The 20,435-nt window shown below is 43.0% G+C and overlaps 1 protein-coding gene across 4 annotated transcripts; it reads left to right on the top strand.

Moving 5' to 3' along the window:
* The first annotated feature begins 78 nt into the window (after positions 1-78).
* Positions 79-20,389, top strand: LOC129833267 (ras-related protein Rab-37-like). Of its 4 annotated transcripts, XM_055897723.1 has the most exons (10): positions 271-777; positions 6,126-6,236; positions 12,647-12,757; positions 16,428-16,469; positions 17,369-17,435; positions 17,523-17,575; positions 17,950-18,015; positions 18,547-18,603; positions 18,835-18,911; positions 19,179-20,389. In XM_055897723.1, the coding sequence occupies exons 1-10, from the start codon at positions 613-615 to the stop codon at positions 19,285-19,287; spliced, it is 858 nt and encodes a 285-aa protein (XP_055753698.1). In that variant the 5' UTR covers positions 271-612; the 3' UTR covers positions 19,288-20,389. The 4 variants fall into 4 exon arrangements, with proteins under 4 accessions (XP_055753699.1, XP_055753700.1, XP_055753698.1 ...); XM_055897725.1 differs by lacking the exon at positions 12,647-12,757 and having other exon boundaries at positions 170-777; XM_055897726.1 differs by lacking the exons at positions 271-777; positions 6,126-6,236 and adding an exon at positions 7,416-8,053.
* The last annotated feature ends 46 nt before the right edge of the window (positions 20,390-20,435 follow it).

Below are 20,435 nucleotides of genomic sequence, written 5' to 3'. Positions count from 1 at the left end.
CTTTATGGGATTAATTTAGCAGGTTCCCAAGGATCTCAGAGAGGCTGGATAGTATCAATAATCATTAAGGAGTCGTGTGTGTTCGTGTGAAATTAGTTATTGATATACAATATATTATTTCGGCCACAATTACTAGTTTAAAATCAGGTTTAGGATATGACCCAATATGCCTCATCCATCCCTCAAAAGTATATAGCTAATTCGCAGTAATCCCAAAGAGAAGACACGTGATGATTTGCGTTTGAAGGCGCTCACCATGATGCACGTCCTCCACTTCAACGCACACAGTTGACATGGTTTCATAAATACTATAGTACACCTCCGTGTCCGCTTCCAGTAGGAGCGCTTTGCTTTAAATTTTTATTCGACTCTGCGGAAATGATCCCCCTATGTGGCTATAGTTCTTGCCAGGAGCATCAGTATCAAACCTGCAAGTGCAAGGGATTTAGACAAGGAGGGGGCGGTGAGTGTAGAGAAGAGCGACAGCAAACGAGAGAGAGCGGGGAAAGGAGATAAAGTTATTGCAGCGACGTGTCTAAAAGCTCCGCTTATTAAAAAAATAAAGCTTCTCAACTCGTTGACAAAAAGATTCTATAGGAACAAATAAAGAAGATGGATATCATTATGGAGAATACCCCTGAAATGGAATGTGTTGACCAGGGCGATGCGCTTCACTCGGACAGTGCCTATGGGTCATCTGCGGTGGACACGGATACAGAGGACTGCCTGACTCCCCTCGAAATCACGTTCCCCTATAACGAGGACCTAATGCACAAGGTGATTAGGCTACTTTTTCATAACTTAACTCGTAGGCTAACTTAAAATCACCAAAAAGGCTGAACTCACATAAGATGATGTGCTAAATTGGCCAATTCTACTGGGGTAGCCTATCTCTATATACATAATCTACCTTTTAAATTGTACTCTTTTGTAAATATATATTTTAATATTTAAGTGTGTCTGTAATAGTATAAAAGTAAACTTTTCTGTCTGCGTGAACAATGCCTTCATTATGTGACATGGGAGGTGCTACAACAGTCAGCGTTCTACTTGAGTGGATATTTCAGTTGTATGTGTAATGTAGAGGTAATAATATCAACGTTGGACTATGTAGGTAAGCAATTTGGAATGGTTGCTCATTGCAGGGACATCTCAGTGTGGGTTGACTGCTTGTGGAGAACCCATTCCCTTTGCCAGCTTCCATGACTTCATTCATCTCTCTCACCTGAATCAGCACCTGCCAGGTTTCAGGGGCCCTGGACAGCCAGGCTGACAGCTGTACATGTCCAATGGGACAAAAAGAAGATAGAACTTTGTCCTCCAGGTTACATAATGAAAATGTAACCTGACTATCACTTTCTATAGTGGAATGTAATGGTTGAACTGCTCCCCTTTTGTTTTTTGTGAGCCACACCAACACACATACATCAGCAAGAGCCTACTCATATGATGTATACTTTGTCATTATTGACTGCATTTTTATTTGTACTTCATGTGAGGACACTTGGAAATTGAAGGGATATGTATCAGGATTGGGGTCAATTCCATTTAAATTCCAGTCAATTCAGGAAGTACACATAAATACAAATTCCAATTATCTTCAATGCTTTTCAATGAGAAAAATGTGGTATTAGAATTTGAATTTGGTTTACTTTCTGAATTGACTGGAATTAAAATGAAATTGACCCCAACCCTGATATGTATGCTTCCTTTACATTCTCTGTTCCTTCCTATGTGTAATCGCATAGCCTTGATAGAACATCTTCCTGTTAAAGACCAATGCTGCTTTTTAGGACATTAGCACTGATGCCAATGTTAAGTTATTCTAGAGAAATGTGCATCTTTAATTACTTTTTTTTACCTCAGGAAATTTGTGGGTGTGGTGGAAGTAGATGGGCGGAAATGTCATGAAAGAAAGATGAGACTTGGGGCATGTTATTCCGTTAGAGACCAAATTCACTTCAACGCCACATCATTTTTTTCACAATACACCCACTTATACACATCAACATTGTTGGGGTAAATTACTTAAGTAAGCAACATCTAATATTAACTTCATATTTTTTCATATCACTTTATTTTTAGGGCAAGTATTTAAATTCATAGAAAGTATATTATTTATCCATAGGCATCAAGTGTTATGCTAATAATTTGATCATTCTATAACAACTCCATTCCCCAAAGCAGCTAGATAAATCCAGCCCTCACGCCAACTGACTGAGAATACTCCAGTGTAGGAACAGAAAGTGCTTATGTTGAATGTTTCCATTTACCCTGTGTTTCTTTCACAAACAATGCAGCATAATGACTCAGTGGGTGTATGAGGACAACCCCAGAGGTAGATTCTCATTAACTGAAGGAAAACAACAACCTTTTGCTATATTAGAAAGAGAGAGAGATGGGTGTTTCCTCTAGGTTGACAGAATCACATAGCCTTATAGTTTGTTTTTGACTTAGTTAATTGTGAGACATCTGTGGGGGTTATTAATCTGGGTACCAGTCTGTTTAGCTATCATTCCACTCCTTGCCACTCCTGTCAGTTAAATAAAGGTGAAATAAAAAATACAAGTTTTGCCACAGAGACTGGCCTGTCAGCTGATTGTTCATTGGTTGTTGGAAGAAACGGAGTACACGGACAGGTACCCAGGTTAGGGGGTTATGCCTGATTAACTAAAACAACTCAGGGGGGAGTTGGTGCTCTCTTACTACGAGAGCTTGTGTGTTGCTATGGTAAAAGCATCTCTCCCCTGCCCCCTGTGGTAGGCTACACCCCCACTTCCTCTCCATTTTCCCAAACTCTCTGCCCCCCCTCCCCCCTCATACAGACATTAAAGTTGGATGAGGATGACAAGAAATAGTAATGTAGTTGGTTGACAGTGGCTTCTGGTTGCTCAGGCCTTCACACAGGGTACACCCACTGTGTGTGTTTGTGCTCCATGCGTCATCAGACGAATCCGCAAGTCTGCGTCAGACTGTTGTTGGTGTTGTGACCGTGTATTCATGAATGCTATCCTGTCCTAAGCATCCACCATGAAAAATTAACCTTTAATAAAATATAAGTGAATGTTAAAGTCGCTTCAAAAGGTCAGTGTTTATTGGTTGATTTGAGATTTTAAATTGATCTGAGATTTTCAATCCCACATTTTAAAAGGTCAACACGAATGTCAGCACGTATATCTAGTCCAGTCCCCCAGACAGTCTCCACTTTGTATTCTGTAGGAAGAGAAAGAGTTAATCTGGGTAAAGACTAGAAATAATGTATTTTAGCTAAATCTACCATATCTGGTGAGACAGTAATGAAGAAATTAAAATTTTCTTTCTGAGGCCTAAAAAATGAGAAAGTTGAGAAAGGGATGTGAGTGATTAGAGTGTTGGGGAGCTGGGTGGGCTGTGAGGCTCTATGAGCCAGCAGATAAGAGGCAGTGGGGCCGCCTGCTGGGAGGTGATAAATGTCAACAAAAGAGGCGAAGAGCGTCTGCTGACTGCTGCCACGGAGCCCCAGGCTAGCCACACAACACCAGCCACCAACCTGATAACCATGGCAACAGGGCCTTATTGATGCCCACGTGCAACGCTCCCCTCTCAAATCAACAGCAGATGCCCGTTGGGATGACGCATCTCTCTCTCTGTGTGTGTGTGTGTGTGTGTGTGTGTGTGTGTGTGTGTGTGTGTGTGTGTGTGTGTGTGTGTGTGTGTGTGTGTGTGTGTGTGTGTGTGTGTGTGCAGAGGTGCCTGGAGAAGTGGCTATACTCTAATTTTGCCAAACATTTCCCAAACGGCCCGGCCGGCGAAGGAAAGGCACCCTGTGTGAAAAATTCTATGAGAAACAGTGACATATACTCTGACTGACCTAAAATGATCAATCCCATATTGGTCTTTCACAGTCAGGTACCCAATATGTACTGTGCAAGTAGGCTAATAGTAGGCCTACTATTGAAAGATAAATGAGGATGTCAACCGAGTAAAACTTTTAGATTTGTTTGTGTAGATACCCTTTAATTCAAGTGTGCAGGCACCTAGCACTGTTGTTTGGTTAGTGGTGTTTCTGTAGCACATATAGCACAAGATGGAGATTCCAAAACAAATGGCAATAATTGATGCAAATAATCACTTTATATTAATTGGCATGTCTTACCTTGCTTCAAAGTAGCCTGTATAGCCAAAATCCCACCATAGAAACCTGGAGGTAATTATTTTCTAAAGACTTCCTTTCATGCATACTCCTGTTCTATTGGTTTTCTTTGAGCTTTCTTTCATTGTCTAGCAGCCAAATGTAATTATCCTAGTCCTATTAGCAACCCATGATAGTTGTTACATCTTTAGATCTCCCCTCTTTCTAAATATAGGCCTACCGTAGCGTGCACATTGCTGCACCTAAAATGTGAAGAAATAATAGTTTATCAACATTTTAAGCGAAACATTCTGATCTGTTCCATCAGACTTATTTATTGATAAGGCATATACCTCCACTACACTACTTTGATATGCATCATGGGGATTAAGAAGGGAATATACACAAGGCCCAACAAAAAATAAGTGAGTATACACCATATACCTGAGTATACTCTCCACTACACCACTGTGTGCGTGCGTGCATGCGTGCGTGCGTGCGTGCGTGTGTGTGTGTAGCCTGCTGATGTGTGTTTGTCTGTGCTGTGTGTCATTGTGCAAGAGTTTTTTCAGTTGAGTGGGCAAGGAGAGATCTCTTAATGCTCCCTTTGGGGCACAGAGCGCATCGTCTTGAATCCAAGTAGCATGGCTGACATGATGCTCAGGCTGCAGCTGCCTTATATCCCTGGTACATTCAGACTCATCCACTGCCATTTCCCTCCTCCCATCGGGTATTTACCCAACTGACCTTCATAGCATCACATTATATTACACACATTATATGGCATCAGGCAAGGGCATGTTCCGCACTGTAAGCAACAGATGCACATATACAGTAGGGTACGCTACACACACTCATTGTACAGGCCTATAGATGAGCAGTGTGCTGTTCTGTACTGTACACTCTTAGAAAAAAGGTGCTATCTAGAAAGTAAAATGGTTTTTCGGCTGTCCCCATAGGAGAACCATTTGAGGAACCCTTTTTGGTTCCATGTAGGACCCTTTCCATTGAGGGTTCTACATGGAACCCAAAATGGTTCTTTGTGGAACCAAAAAGGGTTCTCCCTGGAACCAAAAAGGGTTAAGCTATGGGGGCAGCCGAATAACCCTTTTTTTTTGCACTATGCTGTGCTGTGTAGTGCTGTGTAGTGCTGTGCTGTGTAGTGCTGTGTAGTGCTGTGTAATGCTGTGATGTGTAGTGCTGTGTAGTGCTGTGTAGTGCTGTGCTGTGATGTGTAGTGCTGTGATGTGTAGTGCTGTGCTGTGTAGTGCTGTGCAGTGCTGTGTAGTTATGTGTAGTGCTGTGCTGTGTAGTGCTGTGCTGTGTAGTGCTGTGTAGTGCTGTGCTGTACGGTGAGTCTCTGCGTCACGGTGAGTCTCTGTGTTATTGCTGTGTAGTGCTGTGTAGTGCTGTGCTGTGTAGTGCTGTGCTGTGTAGTGCTGTGTAGTGCTGTGTAATGCTGTGATGTGTAGTGCTGTGTAGTGCTGTGCTGTGTAGTGCTGTGTAGTGCTGTGCTGTGCTGTGTAGTGCTGTGTAGTGCTGTGTAATGCTGTGATGTGTAGTGCTGTGTAGTGCTGTGATGTGTAGTGCTGTGCTGTGTAGTGCTGTGTAGTGCTGTGCAGTGCTGTGTAGTTCTGTGTAGTGCTGTGCTGTGTAGTGCTGTGCTGTGTAGTGATGTGTAGTGCTGTGTAGTGCTGTGCTGTGTAGTGCTGTGTAGTGCTGTGCTGTGCTGTGTAGTGCTGTGTAGTGCTGTGTAGTGCTGTGCTGTGTAGTGCTGTGCTGTGTAGTGCTGTGTAGTGCTGTGTAGTGCTGTGCTGTGTAGTGCTGTGCTGTGTAGTGCTGTGTAGTGCTGTGCTGTGTAGTGCTGTGTAGTGCTGTGTAGTGCTGTGTAGTGCTGTGTAGTGCTGTGCTGTGTAGTGCTGTGTAGTGCTGTGCTGTGTAGTGCTGTGTAGTGCTGTGCTGTGTAGTGCTGTGATGTGGCTAACCTGCTCTCTGTTCTTCCTGCTATCCACAGACCATCATGGTGGGAGACAGCGGCGTGGGGAAGACCTCTCTGCTGGTCCAGTATGACCAAGGAAAGTTCATACCCGGCTCCTTCTCTGCCACTGTGGGCATCGGCTTCACGGTGAGTCTCTGCGTTATTGTCTGCCATGAGCCATAGGGGACAAGTGACCATGAAGGGAACAGATCACTTTGTTACTGGGATTGATGGGACAACAAGTGTCTTCCCTTCCAGGGTCCCTAAAACTGTTGTCTGAGGTGCCAATCATCTTCCTCTTTCTGCAATCATAATGATCTTTAGCACACAGTTGGGTGTTGCTAGAAAGCGGTGTATGATTACAGTTAATGATGCACCAGTTGGTCTGTTCCCTGATGGATAGCTGTGTTTCGCAGATGTATCACTCACTGTTGTGAATTTGAACTGGAGTGATTGATTGTCTGCATATACGGTCTACATTATCACTGTGGTGATGTATGGTGGGCTTCCATTCACAGAGAAAATGAAAGTAAGAAAGAAAGACAGAAAGAACGGGACTGTAAAAGTTATAAAGCTCAGGGTGATGCTATTTTCAGAAATAGACCTGAATGTTTTGTGCTGTGACAGACAGTGATGACTAAGGCTTTGTTTGTCTGAAGGCATATAAGCCGTACAAAAGCAATCCAGAAAAAGGACACACAAAGCTGCTTACCTTGGAGATACGAAAAATGCTTTGTCATACAGAAAAAGGTTGTGACAAATGCAGTGGGTATAAAAAGGTTTGGTTGCACTTGCAGAAACCTTTGTTGTACTAGGTGGATAGAAGATTAACCAAGGTTCGCCAGTCTTTCTGTCTGTCTGTCTGTCTGTCTGTTTGTCTGTCTGTCTGAGCCCACAACTGCCTGTAATGTGAAGTGATGGAGCTAGAGAGAGACCCACAGACATCTCTTTTTCTCGTCTCTCTCTTTTGAGCACTGGGGAGAGACAAACTCTTAGTCAAAGATTCAGCTGGTATCCATCCACATGATCATGCATGGCTTGGCAATTAGGAGAACATTTTTGACATTATGTCATGTCAATTAAGTGAAAGGAAATGAGATTCTCATATGAACACTGTCTGTTATTAGTGTATTTTCTCAAGGCTACATACATCCTTTGAAAAGTAGACATAGGTGAGGAAAGACCACCTACCTGACATGTTGTGGATTAAATTGTAGGAATTTTTCAGAATTCTGAAATCATTGGAATAGCATTAATTTAGGATTGAAAGCGAAGTGTATTTTTCAGTGGCAACACGTTGACAGACGTTTTTTTTTCGTTCGCTGAACTCCTCCTCTTTCATGATCAACGAGTTCAGTAACACCTGTGACTAATAACTCGTGCCATCACTGCCTGTTGCGTCCGTGGCTAGGTTGAAGACCTAGTTGTTTTCATTTATGAAAATTACAAAAAACTGCCTCATTTCATAGACCTAAATAACATTATCTTCATTGGACAAATGACAATAGCAACGTCGTTTCATCTGCCAACGCGTAAAGAATGATGCGGATCCGTTCCAACGTTCTGCATAACTGAGAAATGTTTCCGCATATTGATTATATTTTCTCCACGAATGTAGCCGCGTCCTCAAGAGAATCCCCCTTTAAGTTTTAACCACGACTCTATGATTGGCATTAGTTGATTCAGCGTCAAGAAATTGTTATTAGAAAGCGCTGGGTGGTTTTGGACAACGCTAAATGACTGCAGATGGACTCATTGCTCGTGTTAACTGGTTTTGAGTCACTGGCATCTCGGGAGGAACATCGCGCGGCGCGCTGACAGATCTCGGTGATACTGTGGTGATAGTCATTGCGATGTCCACAAAGAAGGCATCGTTGAAGGATAAAGAGACTAAAAACGGAACATCAAAATATGTGTTGGAGAGATGCGCCTCGGTTTGCGAGTATTTTGATATTGCCTTCAAGGTCTGTATTAGGCTATTCTTATTATTGGGATATATATTATTAGACTGTTTATTATGTGCTTATAACAGTATTATGCTTATGATCATGTTATGGCGCTGCCTGCTGGTATTAATATTGACTGTAGCCTAATTGAGAAGCTTCACTGGTGGTACAGGTGGCCATCTCAAACAAATGAAGGAAAATCTATTAAAATACTCTGCCTATTCTGCACACCAGTACACTCTTATAAAAAAGGCTGTCCCCATGGAAGAACCCCTTTGGTTCCAAATTAAACCCATTTTTGTTCCAGGTGAAACCCTTTTTTGTTCCAGGTGAAACCCTTTTTTTTGTTCCAGGTGAAACCCTTTTTTTTTGTTCCAGGTGAAACCCTTTTTTTTTGTTCCAGGTGAAACCCTTTTTTTTTGTTCCAGGTGAAACCCTTTTTTTTGTTCCAGGTGAAACCCTTTTTTTTGTTCCAGGTGAAACCCTTTTTTTTGTTCCAGGTGAAACCCTTTTTTTGTTCCAGGTGAAACCCTTTTTTTGTTCCAGGTGAAACCCTTTTTTTTGTTCCAGGTGAAACCCTTTTTTTGTTCCAGGTGAAACCCTTTTTTTTGTTCCAGGTGAAACCCTTTTTTGTTCCAGGTGAAACCCTTTTTTTGTTCCAGGTGAAACCCTTTTTTTTGTTCCAGGTGAAACCCTTTTTTTTGTTCCAGGTGAAACCCTTTTTTTTGTTCCAGGTGAAACCCTTTTTTTTGTTCCAGGTGAAACCCTTTTTTTTGTTCCAGGTGAAACCCTTTTTTTTGTTCCAGGTGAAACCCTTTTTTTTGTTCCAGGTGAAACCCTTTTTTTTGTTCCAGGTGAAACCCTTTTGGGTTCCATGTAGAACCCTCTGTGGAAAAGGTTCTAAACTCAGCAAAAAAAGAAACGTCCTCTCACTGTCAACTGCATTTATTTTCAGCAAACTTAACGTGTAAATATTTGTATTAATATAAGATTCAACAACTGAGACATAAACTGAACAAGTTCCACAGACCTGTGACTAACAGAAATGGAATGATGTGTCCCTGAACAAAGTGGGGGTAAAAATCAAAAGTAACAGTCAGTATCTGGTGTGGCCACCAGCTACATTAAGTACTGCAGTGCATCTCCTCCTCATGGACTGCACCAGATCTGCCAGTTCTTGCTGTGAGATGTTACCCCACTCTTCTACCAAGGCACCTGGAAGTTCCCAGACATTTCTGGGGGGACTGGCCCTAGCCCTCACCCTCCGATCCAACAGGTTCCAGACGTGCTCAATGGGATTGAGATCCGGGCTCTTCGCTAGCCATTGCAGAACACTAACATTCCTGTCTTGCACGAAATCACGCACAGAACAAGCAGTATGGCAGGTGGCATTGTCATGCTGGAGGGTCATGTCAGGATGAGCCTACAGGAAGGGTACCACGTGAGGGAGGAGGATGTCTTCCCTGTAACGCACAGCGTTGAGATTGCCTGCAATGACAAGAAGCTCAGTCCGATGATGCTGGACACACCGCCCCAGACCATGACGTACCCCCCACCTCCAAATCGATCTCGCTCCAGAGTACAGGCCTCAGTGTAACGCTCATTCCTTCGACAATAAACGTGAATCCGACCATCACCCCTGGTGAGACAAAACCACAACTCGTCAGTGAAGAGCATTTCTTTTTCCCCCCTAAATTTTTATCCCCTTTTCTCCCCAATTTTCGTGGTATCCAATCGCTAGTGATTACTATCTTGTCTCATCGCTACAACTCCCGTACGGGCTCGGGAGAGACGAAGGTCGAAAGCCATGCGTCCTCCGAAGCACAACCCAACCAAGCCGCACTGCTTCTTAACACAGCGCGCCTCCAACCCGGAAGCCAGCCGCACCAATGTGTCAGAGGAAACACTGTGCACCCGTCCCCCTCGGTTAGCGCGCACTGCGCCCGGCCCGCCAGAGGAGTCGCTGGAGCGCGATGAGACAAGGATATCCCTACCGGCCAAACCCTCCCTAACCCGGACGACGCTAAGCCAATTGTGCGTCGCCCCACGGACCTCCCGGTCGCGGCCGGCTGCGACAGAGCCTGGGCGCGAACCCAGAGACTCTGGTGGCGCAGCTAGCACTGCGATTCAGTGCTCTAGACGGGAGGCCTGAAGAGCATTTTTTGACAGTCCTGTCTCGTCCAGCGACGGTGGGTTTGTGCCCATAGGAGACATTGTTGCCACTGATGTCTGGTGAGGACCTGCCTTACAACAGGCCTACAAGCCCTCAGTCCAGCCTCTCTAAGCCTATTGCGGACAGTCTGTGCACTGATGGAGGGATTGTGCGTTCCTGGTGTAACTCGGGCAGTTGTTGTTGCCATCCTGTACCTGTCCCGCAGGTGTGATGTTCGGATGTACCGATCCTGTGCAGGTGTTGTTACATGTGGTCTGCCACTGCGAGGACAGCTGTCCACCCTGTCTCCCTGTAGCGCTGTCTTAGGCGTCTCACAGTACGGACATTGGAATTTATTGCCCTGGCCACATTTGCAGTCCTCATGCCTCCTTGCAGCATGCCTAAGGCACGTTCACGCAGATGAGCAGGGACACTGAGCATCTTTCTTTTGGTGTTTTTCAGTCAGTAGGAAGGCCTCTTTAGTGTCCTAAGTTTTCATAACTGTGACCTTAATTGCTCGCCGTCTGTAAGCCGTTAGTGTCTTAACGACCATTCCACAGGTGCATGTTCATTAATTGTTTATGTTTCATTGAACAAGTACGGGAAACAGTGTTTAAACCCTTTACAATGAAGATCTGCGAAGTTATTTGGATTTTTACAAATTATTTTTGAAAGACAGGGTCCTGAAAAAGGGACGTTTCTTTTTTTGCTGAGTTTACATGGAACCCAAAAACGGGTCTACTTGGAACCAAAAGGGTTCTACCTGGAACCAACAAGGGTTCTTCATAGGGTTCTCCAATCGGGACAGCCAAAGAACCCTTTTAGGTTCTAGATAGCACCTTTTTTTCTAAGAGGATAGCCCTTGCTTTTGTGAAGTTTCCCCTTAATGTAGCACAATATACCACTATGGAATAAGAACAGCTGTTATCATTGTGGCAAGCTTCTATTCTGTTTACATTACTCTTAATTACCCCACCACTATCAATTATGTGCCTTGCCACACACCAGTGCACAGCAATTTCACCCCTCCCTTATGGATAATGTCAGTGGTGGAAAAAGTACTCAACAGTCATACTTGAGTAAAAGTAAAGATACCTTAATAGAAAATGACTCAAGTAAAAGTGAAAGTCACGCCGTAAAATACTTAAGTAAAAGTCTAAAAGTATTTGGTTTTAAATATACTTAAGTACATTTGAGCAATTCCATTTACTTTTGATTCTTATGTATCAAAAGTATAAACCAGAGGACAAAATTAAATGTTTTAATTTTTTATTGACAGATAGCCAGGGGCACACTCCAACACTCAGACATAATTTACAAATGAAGAATTTGTGTTTAGTGAGTCATACAGATCAGAGGCAGTAGGGGTGACCAGGGATGTTCTCTTGATACGTGTGCGAATTGGACCATTTACTTGTCAAAATGTAACGAGTACTTTTGGGTGTCAGGGAAATGTATGGAGTAGAAAGTACATTATTTTCTTTAGGAATGTAGTGAAGTGAAAATTGGCAAAAATATAAATAGTAAAGTACAGATACCCCAAAAAACTACTTAAGTAGTACTTTACACCACTGGATAATGTATCCAATGTGACACAGGTTTATTTGATATGAATCACGCTATTCAGTCCTCCCATTCTTAATGATATCTAAATATTGTCTCAAGGAAGAATGTAGCACTTGGTAATACAGGTTAACTGCATACCACGTAATAGTACATTTCTCTCCAAATCTTAGGGGGAAAAGTCCATGTTATTGTATTTAAAATGTAATTACAGTAAAGGTGCATATTGTTACATAGTACTTTTAATCATGAGCGTTTGGGGATTGATCAGAATCAGGAGAGTGGTTAATGAACTAGACCAAGCAGAAGTACAACAGGTAATTCACACATCAGTCTCATGATGGTTTGTGCAAATATGATCTCTCATACATATCCACACTAAGCTGTTTTACTGCAGAACACTACTCATGTTGAAATATGAATGATCAAATTAATAAGGGTAGACCCACACATCAACCACATAATTTAGTCTACAACCTTATAAAGATGAAATCAACGGGTGGATAAAATATCCAAACTAAATCAGGTGCCCAATAAATAACCAGGAAGTTCAGATGAGGCTAAAACAACAAGAACATTTTGCAATAGGATCATGAGTCAGTGCTTTGACACTTAACAACACTAGTCATCATGATGTCGTGAAATTCTAGTTTTATAAGTTTCACTTCTCATGGATGCACAGCATCATGAAATAATCAACAGATTACTTTCAGAAAGTAATTTGCATATGAACCAGTTGCACTCTGATTAATCTCTTAAGACCAAACATTGTTCAGTGAAAGCTTGTTTGGAGTTATTACCATTCTTCTGGTCATGTGAGGGTTGATGCCAGTATGTTGGGCCCAGGTATGACCCCTAACCCCTCTCTCTGACCTCTGGCTGTGACGCCTCTCTAGGTGATGCTGCTGGGAGACTCTGCGGTGGGGAAGACGTGTGTGCTGGTGCGCTTTAAAGACGGGGCCTTTTTGGGAGGCAACTTCATAGCCACCGTGGGAATAGACTTTAGGGTGAGAGAGATGTCAGTAGACTCAGAGTGGTATCAACACATGGTTGGAAGGTTCTTTGTGTCTATACATTCATAATGTATGCATTATGTCTGCTGTTTCTCTCTGTTCTTTCTCATTTATAAATGGTCTATTTACAAGATAAACGCTAGAATGTTGTTGAAGACGTTGTACGTTACGTTACCCCCACAAACGATGCTCTGTCCTGGCTGGGGTCAAATAAACAAGCAGCTCTCATGACAGATTGGTGGGGGACAGATTTCCATAGCTTCCAACCAGCTGCTGGTGAGAGAGAGAAAAAGATAGAGAAAATGAGTGAGAGATGGAAAAAGAGAGAGAATATGGACAGAAAGAAATACTCTTGCACCAGTGGATTTGGACCCGCTCACCCTCCAAAGAAAACACTCTATCTAATGGCTGGTAAAATGGCGGTTTTGGAGGAAATTATGTTGCATTAAGGCAGAGTGCTGTGTTACCACTCTGTGTTGATGGTGTAGACATTAGGACTGCCTGGGATGGGAGTACATCATGGATAGGGATGTGTGGACCGTTTATGTAGACAAATGGAGATTATTTTCTCCATGCTTGTGCAACAGGTAATAACTATTAATGAGATTCATAAATAAGTGCATTATAACAATGAGTTGTGTGTAGTGACCACCCACGGCTACTTGCATTGCATCTGTATGGAACAGAAGATTATAAGGAGAGATGATTTTGAGAATGATACAGGATCAGTCAATATGTTCCTTGCTGAGCCTCTAGCTATACCAATCAATACCCTGTGTGGATGGGAAGACTGCTGTGACTAGCTAACGTGGCAGGGCTATTTTGGCCCTGCTTCCTTGTAGCAGTTGCTCAGCATGGGGCTTGTCAACGCTAAGCCGTGTGTGGCCAATCTGCGTAATAATTGGAGGGAAAAACGGAAACCCATGGCAACTAATGCAGGGGTTGGACCATGTCCGTTCTGCCAAGGTGGAAGTCTCAATGGGTGGTGACCCCCGTTAAGAGGGGCCATTTTAGAAGATTGGACTCACTTCAGAGAGAGTGTGTGTCTGTCACAGTGTGCTCACAGGAAAGGCAGGGGCTGACTGTACCCGGGTACTGATAGTGGAGTAATGAGGTTAGCTTAGAGGAAGTGATATGTACCAGTTGTAGCGTTCACTTCCTTCATTTCAACATTGTTGCTTGTGTCATGTTCTCACTTAGTGACTTTCCTCCTGTTTCCCCCTGAAATACAAACAGGAAGTTTAAAAGGTCAGGGTGAGGTTAACTGGTTCAGTTACCTGCATAATAATGACACCTACACAGCAGACTGACCTTACAACAAGCTGTTATTGGTTGACCTCTAGAATGTGTGCCATTGGGTTTGTCCGTGAGTGTATGTGTGGGTGGGTGTATGTACGTACATATTTGGGACTTAGTTTAGAAGGGACACATCATTTCACATGACTTAGGCATCTTATTCCTTCTCAATTTTCCATATTCTTTCTATACTCCCTCGAAGAGCATCTTTCACAAGATATGTGTTTCACTTGGAAGCATCTTATTCCTCCTCAATCTTCCATATTCCTTCTATATTGTCTTGAAGAGCATCTTTCACAAGATGTGTTTTTCACTTATCCATATCTGTAGCTAATATTATTTTTTTCACTCATGACTATTTTAGACTCCTGCCTATACAGAAAATCACATGGCGTCCCTGACAGCCACAGGAAATTAGCCAGGGAGTGGGTTGTTATTTTGCCAGTTGTCACGTTCGCTGGAATAATTATCAGACCAAGGCGCAGCGGATGTTGAGTTCCACATAATTTATTAGTAAGTGAAACTTAGCAAAACAAAACAATAAACTAACAACAAACCGTGACTACAGATGTGCTACGTGCACTAACTCAAAACAATATCCCATAAAACACAGGTAGAAAAAATGCTACTTAAATATGATCCCCAATTAGAAACAACGATTACCAGCTGCCTCCAATTGGGAATCATACCAATCACCAACATAGAAAAATAAAACTAGAACCCCACATAGAAATAATAAACTAGACTAAACCCCATTCCCTCCCTGACCTACTCTACCATAGAAAATAAGGGCTCTCTATAGTCAGGACGTGACACCAGTCTTCTTTCTCACTATTGTGAAATTAAGTCTAATTCCAGAACCTCTGTAGTGTGGGTGTAGCAATTGGCTTTCTTTGCCCGGCCTCTGAAGCTCCTCTTAGTTTTCATGTGAGTCTATATAGCAGTGGTGATTTTAGCATGGAAATCATGGTGCCCCCCCCCCCCCCCCCCCCCCAAAAAGTGGGATGCATGCCATGAAAGCCACAACATTAAACAATACATGAATTGCACTATAACGGTGACAAACAGTGCCCATAAACTGTTAGGGCCTACGCAAAGCTGTCCCAACACCTTACCACTGCTAAACCTGGCTTTCAGCGGAGCCTTGTCTGGCAGCGAAACAGTTCGTTCAGCCTCATTTACTGCCTTTTAAAAAACATAGCTGACATGGCAGACTTGCTTAAACAACTGTGGTTTCTACTGACAAATGAGATGTACAAACTATGGCATAAGGGGACGACAAGCGGATAAGAGGCAATCCGTAATTCCGATTAAGATGTTAATGAGCAAGCCACGACGGACGTAGTCAATTTAACTATTTGTTCAGCACTTTTCAAATGTATAGCGACAGAATTCAGAATATGGGGGGGGGGGGGGGACACAGCCACTCCATTGAATAGCAGGCTAACGTTAGTGGTTTCTTTGCAACGCTTGCAGTTAGCCACTGATTCCTTCCAAACGACTCATTGTTGAATTTGCAATTTCCAACTTGTTGTGTAATCTTTATGTCCAATGGCCGATGAGCACCGATCCGTTTTATCTATAATTTCTCTTCATTGTTTCTCTTCATATGACAAGGATTAAAAAGGATTTGCTAGTAGATTGTCAACTTGGTGACAACTGATGATGACTGCTAGCTAAGACTTTAAAAGTAAGATGTTGACATGATCAGTCCAATCAAAGCTACTGTAGATATAATGTGATTTGAGGTCATTTTATCTGTGGCCAATGACCTTGAGCCTTCTTGGATGGACACTTCTAATCTAAGTCTATGGCAGAACCCAAGGGGCTCACATTCTTGATGTCTACCCTTACTAAAGGCTGGTGACAGTGTGTCCCCATCAGTGACAGAACACTGAGCCAATCACAGTTCCTATTTTCTGCTGGCCTGCCCCACCACATAAAACACTGAGCTAGGCTGAAACACCTACATTTTAGAGCTGCCTGTTTGTATGCGGCTTTATTAACTCAATGATAAATATATATTTTTTTACATTGTTTGTAAACTGATATGTGACACATATTAATTCCAAAATAACATGTAAAACAGGCAAACCCCCCCAAAAACAATATATATATATTTATTTATTATTATTATTTTATTAAAGGTTGGGGCTCACAGGCCCACCTGCCCTGAATGACGGGTCGCCACTGCTATACAGCATGCTGTGCCATTTCCACTCTGTCTGTTTGTTCTTTAGAATATTCTTGCTTTCTGAAGCTTCTTAATATTTAAATACCTGTGATGTGTTTTGTCTGAGTCTGTCTCTATTATGCAAAAAGACCCCCATAGACAGTCCTGTGATTAACTGTTTCCTCTCCTCATCAGAATAAAGTTGTGACGGTGGACAACGTGAAGGTCAAACTCCAGGTGAGAGAGCAGGGACCTCTACACCCAACATTGATACCACTATTCCTGTGATCCTATCCCTACCAGTCTAATTCATTAAACCACAGTCAGTATCATAATATTACACAGTGGGCAGTGGCGTATGTGGTCAACACTCAAGTGTCCCTATGTAACCACAGTGTATCTATTGCAAATACGTTGTTATCATATCCTGTTCTATTAACAATTCTGGCTGAGAGGTGCCAAACATTTAAATGCCTTCGGTGGGTTTTGTCTGAGCAGCACACCACCCTGCATCCCAATGCTGGCTTGCCTCTGAAGCTAAGCAGTGTTAAGCAGGGTTGGTCCTGGTTGGTACCTGGATGGGAGACCAGATGCTGCTGGAAGTGGTGTTGGAGGCCAGTAGGAGGCACTCTTTCCCATGGTCTAAAAGAATATATCCAATTGCCCCAGGGTAGGGATTGGGGACATTGCCCTGTGTAGGGTGCCGTCTTTCGGATGGGATGTTGAACAGGTGTCCTGACTCTCTGTGGTCACTAAAGATCACATGCCACGTATTGTAAGATTAGGGGTATTAACCTCGGTATCCTGGTTAAATTCTCAATCTGGCTGTCATACAATCATGGCTACCTAAACATCCCCAGCTTCCAATTGGCTCATTCATCCCCCTCCTCTTTCCTGTAACTATTCCCCAGGTCATTTCTGTAAATGAGAATGTGTTCTCAATCAACTTACCTGGTAAAAAAGAAATAAGCCACGTGACTATTCTAATGTATTACACTGTAAAATATATTGATCATTAATTTCCCATTATGACGTGCATACCATTGCATGCTCATTGGTTGCTGCTGGTTGGGATATTGTCCCGTTTTCCAGGTTTATTACATTGTTATAATAAATTTTTCACCTCTTTCTCCCAGATCTGGGATACTGCAGGACAGGAGAGATTCCGCAGTGTCACGCACGCCTACTACAGAGACGCACAGGGTAATCTCTGCTCTATTAAAACACTTCCTGGTTGTATGTGTGGTAGAATGCATGTCTGTGTGAGACTCTCTGCCTTTCTCTCCTCAGCCCTCCTCCTGCTCTATGACATCACCAGCAAGTCATCCTTTGACAACATCAGGGTGAGAAACCTATCATGTCACTCTTCACTCCTCCTTATCTCCTCACGTCTTCTCATAAGCCCCCTTTTAGAGGAAGAACCCAGAATTCCTTTTACATGCCAAGTAATATATGGCCTCCACAGTACATTACTGAAGTGAACTCCACAATGACATTTCATGACATTTCCAAGAAGCAATTATTTAAGTTTTTGAAGGTTTAGGGATAAGGGGAAGTGCAGCGCAGAATGGAGAATAGTAACCAAAGCAGCAGAGCAGAGAAATTGATTCTGTTTTTGTATAGAGGATCTCCTTTAGCACTGGCATTTTCACTGACTAATCTCCTTTTTAATCTCTCTCTCTCCCCCCCCCCCCCCCCCCCCCCCCTTACCATATAGGCCTGGCTGACTGAAATTCATGAGTATGCTCAGAAGGATGTGGTCATCATGTTGCTCGGCAACAAGGTGTGAGCTAGACATCCTTTTGGTTTTGTAGAGTGTATCAAGAGAAGTCGTCATACCAAAAGTAACAATAAGAACACAACACACACAGAAACATATTTGTCTCTGCTATTGACTTTGTAGCCTAATTACACACACCCGCACACACAGTGTCTCAGCCTCTGAGTTTATATTGAAGCTGAATTAGAACGTTACTAGTGAATACACGTGTTGTGATGATTTCAAATAGAACTGGTGGCATCTCCAGTTCAGCAGCACCCATAGATCATGTGCCCCCTCTGGTGGTGCTACTACAGAGACACTGGGTCATTGCTGTCACGTTCCACCAGACATCATTTATTCCCAGAGCTGGGGAGAGCAGCAGGACAGGGCACATTTCTCTCTGAGCAATGTTTGGCCTGTGGTCAGACACTCAGAGGCAGCCTGGAGACTGCCCTGGGAACTGCTGTGGCTTGTGTGGGCTGATGTAGTGGTGCCTCTCTGGATCTAATGGACTAGTTGTGTCCATGACTCTCCTCTGCTCTGTCCAAACAGACGGACATGGCCGGAGAGAGGGTCATCAAGCGTGAGGAGGGAGAGAAGCTGGCCAAGGTAAGAGACAAGGCCCACTTAAGGGTTTGCTCCTCTCTCCTACTGCAAAACACCAAGTAACCTCTTCAAAAGCAACTGTACAGCACTGTGAAATGAAAACAAGCTTGAAATGTTGATTTATAAACTGCACTTGTGAACTGATGTTCCCTCAAGTGTTTGGTAGTAAGTTCATTCATATGATGAATGTGGCGTACTTGAGTAGTGCCATTAAAAGCCCTGGATGCTTTTCAGGAATATGGAGTCCCTTTCATGGAGACCAGTGCCAAGACTGGAGTCAACGTAGAGCTGGCCTTCCTGGCTGTAGCAAAGTAAGTCACGACTCATGTTATTTCTAAATTAAAGTTGCACTGTATGGGCAAAGACATATTGCCCAATTATGTTCCTCATCTCTCCTTCTCTTTTCCCTTATGTTTTCAATTTCTCTGCTCTGCACTGCTCCATCCCACACACTCTCCTCTCTCTCTCTTTCTCTCTCTCTCTCTCTTTCTCTCTTTCTTTCTCTCTCTCTCTCTTTCTCTTTCTCTCTCTGCCTCTCTCTCTCTCTCTCTCTGCCTCTCTCTCTCTGCCTCTGCCAGGGAGTTGAAGCACAGAGCTGCCGAGCAGCCTAATGAGCCCAAGTTCCAGATCCACGACTACATTGCATCTGAGAAGCAGAAGTCTGGCTGCTGTGGTGGCTACATGTAGCTAAACCTCTCACCAACTGTTACACCACACCAGGCCACAGTGAGAGAGGAGCGAGAGAGACACACAAACATCTACAGAGAGAGGGAGGGAGGGAGATAAAGAGAGAGAGACATAGAGCAGTAGGGAGACAGTCCCCCTAAAATAGCATCATCAGATAGCGAGTAGTCAAAAAGAGCAGAGCAACCACATTGTGAAAAAGAGAGCACCTGGTCTGCTCCCCACCTACTTGGAAAGCCTATGGTAACTAGACAACCCTCATTCTACCCCTATCAGGAGAAAAATCATGTCAGTGTTTTCAGTTTGATAGAAATCCTTTACCAGTGTATTTAAAATGTGAATTTATATTTGAAACATGGTCGGATCATTTAGTTCATGTGTATCACATGCTGCAGCTGCAGCCTGTCAGCCTTACTCATTATTGCCATAAGGAAGGAGTGGAAATCCAAATGGAATTTCTTACCCCAATTTTGCCATATTTACAAAGAAATTAAGAAATAATCTGATCACTTTATGTAAAGATGTTAGCTGGAATAAAATACAGATTTTCTGGGGCTCATGGCTTCATATGTTTCACCACATTCTATTCAGGACTAAATGCCATTATACATGTTGTATGAGGAGTACCCTCTACTACTGCGGTGTCATACACAGCGTGTCCCAGATGCGGCCTCTACCGGCTAAAAATATGTCTAATGACAGTCATTTTGTAATTATACTTCAAATTAACATTATTTTCTGAAATGTTGTGGTCAAATGTTAATTGAGGTGGTGGTCAGAAGTTCTAGCATGAGTTTTGATTTGCTTTTAACCGTGCCATCCACCAATGAGAGAGCTCCCTCAGACACTGTTGTTGTCGAGTCTCTATCAGTCATCATTAATGGATGTTGTTGTTGTGTCTCTACTGTACATGGGGTGTTCATGGGTTGTTCATGGGTTGCATTGTGTAAAATGTTCCTTTGTATTTGGTTCATTATGAATGTTTGCTTATTGAATTTGCTTGATGTCACAATTATTGTCACTCTATGGAGATGTCACAGTGATCACAAAGTGCCATGGAAAAGTGCTTTGTTATCGTACAGTATATAAAAACTATTTTTTGTAATGAAGATGGTGGTGTTTTATTGCAGTGTGTGTTTGTATATCTGTTC

Source organism: Salvelinus fontinalis, chromosome 34, assembly GCF_029448725.1.
Source record: "Salvelinus fontinalis isolate EN_2023a chromosome 34, ASM2944872v1, whole genome shotgun sequence".
In the NCBI taxonomy this organism is placed as follows: domain Eukaryota; kingdom Metazoa; phylum Chordata; class Actinopteri; order Salmoniformes; family Salmonidae; genus Salvelinus; species Salvelinus fontinalis.
Note: the sequence above shows the minus strand (reverse complement) of the source record. Positions and strands in the feature narration are given on the sequence as shown.